Here is a 5,648-nt window from a genome sequence, read left to right as displayed (position 1 = left end):
AATTTGGATCATATTATATATTAATAGTCATGGCCAGAAAAAGTAATGTGTAAAGGTACTAACCAAAAAATGGGTGGGTGGTAGTTTATATTTAATGATTTATTATGTTTTTTTTCACTTTGTATTATTATTATTATTTTGTATGTGTATTAAAATTAATTTTCCCTGTTTTTTGTAGCGCTGATGATGGAGACTGCATCTCCGAAACGTTTGCAATTGCGTAATGAAGTTCTCAGCCATGTTGGTTTTCCTCTTCCTGATACAAATATATATTTACACTCACACACACACACACACACACACACACACACACACACACACACACACACACACACACACACACTGCGTTAGGACTCAGAGACTATAGTATCTGGAGAAGAGATAGGGCAAATGGAAATGGAAGGGGGTAGCAATATTAACAAGTAAAAGGAATTATTATAAAGGAGATAGAGATTCAGCAAGATCCCATAGAAGAACTAAAGGAATTTGAGGGAGAAACAAACAGAGTAAATATAATAATAACCACAATGTACATGCCACCTCATATGTCAGTGTGGTCACAAGAAAATTACCAAAAACTTATTCAAGAAATGTTAAAGAGCCTGAAAGAAGTGCTACAACCTTCAGAAACTAATGCAAAATAAATTCTTGTAAAAGGGGATTTTAATAGCAAATATGACAGGGAAAGTTTTGATCCCAGACCTCAGCCAGATTCGTGTAATGCATAATTACTAGAAATCATAAATTAATTTTATCTCTACTAAAATGAAACAGATAATACCAGGATAAGAGGGCTAGACTAATATTTACAAAGCACAAAGAGGACGTTAAGGATATGGAGTACTGCCCTCCTCAAGGACAAAGTGATCATGTAGTAATTAAGCTAAAATACTATCTGCTACATGAAAAACTCATTGTAAGAAAAGGAAAGTACAATTACAAGAGGGGTAATTAAAAAAGCCTTAAAGATTTCTTTGATGGCATAAACTGGGAAACCCGCCTGATATACAATATTCTAAATTTTGCAAAGCCTATAAACAAGGAGTAGAAAAATTTGTATCAAGATTCAAAATAAGAGAAGAAATGGCCAATAGTGTTCAATGATAAATGCAAGAAAAGTAGAGAAAACAAAACAATCCTTGGAGAAGTCAGAAGACAGGATCTTAGGCAGCCAATCTCAGGGCGATGTGAAAGTTAGACTTTGAAAAAGATAAACCAATATATTCAAACAACCAAAGCTCTTATTTAACTACATAAACAGTAAGACTAAAAGTAGAAATCAAATTAGCGTCATCAAAGACAATAACATTGTTTTTACTAAGGAAGAGAAAAGGTGTAAAATCCTTAATGCTCAAGACCCATACTTTGAAATGTCAAGCAACTGTACAAACAAATATCAGAATGTTGAAAATATCACACTCAAAAAGAATGAAATAAAAGACCCATTGAAAGGGTTCTTCTTCTTTTAACGGTAGGTTCATGTCTGAGCCGCCGTGGTCACAGCATGATACGTAATTGTAGTTTTCATGTTGTGATGCTCTTGGAGTGAGTACATGGCAGGGTCCCCAGTTCCTTTCCACGGAGAGTGCCGGTGGTACCTTTTTTAGGTAATCATTCTCTCTATTTATCCGGGCATGAGACCAGCACTTGACTTGGGCTGGCTTGGCCACCCAGTGGCTAGGTAGGCAATCAAGGTGAAGTTCCTTGCCCAAGGGAACAATGCGGCGGTCGGTGACTCGAACCCTCGAATTCAGATTGCCGTCGTGACAGTCTTGAGTCCGATGCTCTAACCATTCGGCTACCGCGGCCTTATATTGAAAGGGTTAGACAAGACTAAAAACAGGACCAGATGAGATATCTAACTGGGTTCTGAGGGAATGTGCTGAAGAATTATGTACTCCATTACTGTTAATATTCCAAAATTCAGTGAGACAAGGAAAACTACCAAAAGGTTGGAAACTTGCCAATGTTACACCTTTATACAAGAACAGCAACAAATAAAATCCCCTAACTGTAGACCAGTTTTGCTAACTAGTGTAGTATGCAAGCAGTTAGAAGGGAAAATTAGGAAACAGTGGGTTGAAGTACTTGAAAAACAAGATATATCAAATAAACAATTTGGCTTTGGGGAAGGAAGGTCATGTGTAGCTAATCTCCTCTGTTTCTATGACAGAGCTTCTGAAATACAGTGCAGCCTTAGACTTTAAGAAGGCATATGATAAGTTGTCTCATAAAAGACTATTATGGAATCTAGAACACCTAGGTGGAGTGAAAGGCAAACTCCTTGAATAGATGGAAGACTTTTTTCATGAAAGACAGATGAGAATTATAATTAGAGAGAAGCACTTTAAATGGCGATAAGTAACTAGTGGAGTACCTCAAGGATCGGTCTTGGCGTCAGTTATGTTTATCATTTTCATAAATGATTTAGGGTCAAACATAAGCCCAGTAGTTACTTGAATATGTTTGCAGATGTGAAATTGCAAAAAAGGATAACAGACAATGTCTTGAGTATGGTGCAGTGGTTTTGGAGTCCACACTTAAAATATTATAAAGATAAAATAGAAAGAGTTAAAAGAGCAGCCACAAGATGGGAACCTACTCTGAGTTAAAAGAGCAGCCACAAGATCGGAACCTACTCTAACTGATATGAGGTATGAAGATAAACTACAGAAAATAGGTCTTACTTCTTTGGAAGAAGGATGAAAAAGGGTGAAGTTGGACAAAGATGACTATAATTTTGAACACAATTTGGAACAATCTTCCAGATAACACTGTATATGCTAAAAATGTTCATCAATTTTAAAAATTTTGATAATTTGGAACAATCTTCCAGATAATACTATGTATGCCAAAAATGTGCATCAATTTAAAAAATTATGATAATTCAAATATAGCAGACAGAACCTTCTGAGCTTAGCTCTTTTCCCATATTGAAACAACTAAGTAAGAGAAAAAAAAAAAAAAAAAAAAAAAAAAAAAAAATATATATATATATATATATATATATATATATGTATATGAATATATAGGTAAGAAAACACACACACACACACACACACACACACACACACACACACACACACACACACACACACACACACACACACACACACACACACACACACACACGCACACGCACACGCACACACATATATTCATATATATTCATATATATATATATATATATATATATATATATATATATATATATATATATATATATATATAATATGAATGTACATACATGTATGAATATGTATATGCATATATGTATATTCATATGTATGTGTATGTGTGTACATGTATGTGTATATATATGTATGTATGTATGTAAATATATATTATATATATATATATATATATATATATATATATATATATATATATATATATAATTCTTTTTTTTATACATATATATTTATATATATATGTATATATATTTATATATATATACATATTATATATATATATACATATTTATATATATATATATACATATATATACATATATATATATACATATATATATATATGTGTGTGTGTGTGTGGTGTGTGTGTGTGTGTGTTTATATATATATACATCACACATACACACACACACACACACACACACACACACACACACACATATATATATATGTAAAGGGAATAACAGACATGAGAGAGAGAGAGAGAGAGAGAGAGAGGCACAAAGAGACAGAAAATACATACAGAGCTATACCAATAAGGGAACATTATCTCCTACCTGATATGGATTTACATTACCACCTTCTGCAACAGAGAAGTGATGACAAAATACATTAGCAAGAGTAGTATCATGACCTTCCTTTACAGGACCAGCCAAAAGTTGATTGATTTCCTCGTAAGTCCAAACACAAAAAGCTCCTTCACGTTTTTCTTTGGCATCATGTGTTGGCAATGAGTCAGCATCTTCAGCACTGTAGAATCCTCCACACTACGAAAAAAATTCATATTACAAAAATGTATGTATATGTGTACATATATATATATATATATATATATATATATAATATTATATACATACAACATATCAAATTGCATTTATACACACACACACATATACATATATATGTATATATATGATACTTACATAATATATATGATATATGTATGTACATACATGTGTATATATGATACATATATAATATATATGATATATAAATATGACATATATATATATAATATAAACACACGTATATATATGTATATATGTATATATATATATATATACATATATATACGTACATATATATGTAAAATAGATACTAAATATATTTATATACATATATATATAGATGTATATCTATACAATGTATACATTATATATATATATATATATATATATATATATATATATATATATATATATATATATATATATATATATATTATATATAATATATATTTATATATATATATTTATATATAATATTATATTATATATTTATATATATATATTCATATATATATTATATATTATATATATATATATATAATTACACATATACATATATATATAAATACATGTAAAAATACATGTATTCATATATAAATACATGAATATATAAAGAGATAAACATAGAAATTATATATATAAAGATATAAATAAATATATACACATTTGTATATGTGTATATATATATATGTATATATATATATATATATATATATATATATATATATATATATATATATATATATATATATATATATATATATATATATATATACATATACATTATATATATATATATATATATATATATATATAATATATGTAAGATCTTATATTATTAATATCTATATATTGTTATAAATATATATAAATAATATATTATGAATTGTAATTATATATATATATATAATTTTTCATATAGTATATCTATAAATAATTTGACTAGTGATAATCATATATAGGTAAGAATATATATGATTGTAATACAATTTTATAAATTGTAGGATACTGATATCATTGATACTATAATTATACTAATATCAATATTATATACAGGTATATATATAGTATATATTTTACTTTATATATAGGTCATACTTATAGTAGTACTCACAAAATAAAATAAATATATAAGTATAATTTGATAGGCTAGATATGAACCTACCGGAATATAAAAATATAATATATAAAAATATATATAATTATATATATATATATATATATATATTTTATATATGTATATATATATATATTATATATATATATATTATATATATATTTATATATATGTTATATATATATATATATATATATATATATATATATATATATATATATATATATATAAATATCATCAAACATGAAAACTACAATTAGTAACATGCTGTGATCACGGCGGCTCAGACATGAACCTACGGAAAAAAAATAAAAATAAAAAATAAAAATTATATATATATATATATATATATATACATATATATATATTATAAGTATATATATATATATATATATATATATATATATATATATATATGCATGTATATGTGTGTGTGTGTGGTGTGTGTGTGTGTGTGTGTGTGTGTGTGTGTGTGTGTTGTGTGTGTGTGTGTGTGTGTGTGTGTGTGTGTGTGTGTGTGTTGTATATATATAAGATTATATATATAATATA

General features: G+C 27.5%; 1 protein-coding gene across 1 annotated transcript in view; it reads right to left on the bottom strand.

Moving 5' to 3' along the window:
- Nucleotides 1-3,748: 3,748 nt before the first annotated feature.
- LOC119597470 (spermatogenesis-associated protein 20-like) overlaps nucleotides 3,749-5,648 on the bottom strand; it is a gene marked incomplete at its 3' end in the record, with an annotated part of 30,157 nt that continues 28,257 nt past the window's right edge. The window contains 1 exon segment of the mRNA XM_037947046.1: nucleotides 3,749-3,958. Within this exon segment, the coding sequence (XP_037802974.1) occupies nucleotides 3,749-3,958 (210 nt within the window).

The sequence above is a fragment of the Penaeus monodon genome, chromosome 39 (genome assembly GCF_015228065.2).
Source record: "Penaeus monodon isolate SGIC_2016 chromosome 39, NSTDA_Pmon_1, whole genome shotgun sequence".
NCBI classification, from domain to species: Eukaryota; Metazoa; Arthropoda; class Malacostraca; order Decapoda; family Penaeidae; genus Penaeus; species Penaeus monodon.
The sequence above is the reverse complement of the archived record's forward strand: the minus strand, read 5'-3'. Positions and strand labels throughout refer to the sequence as shown.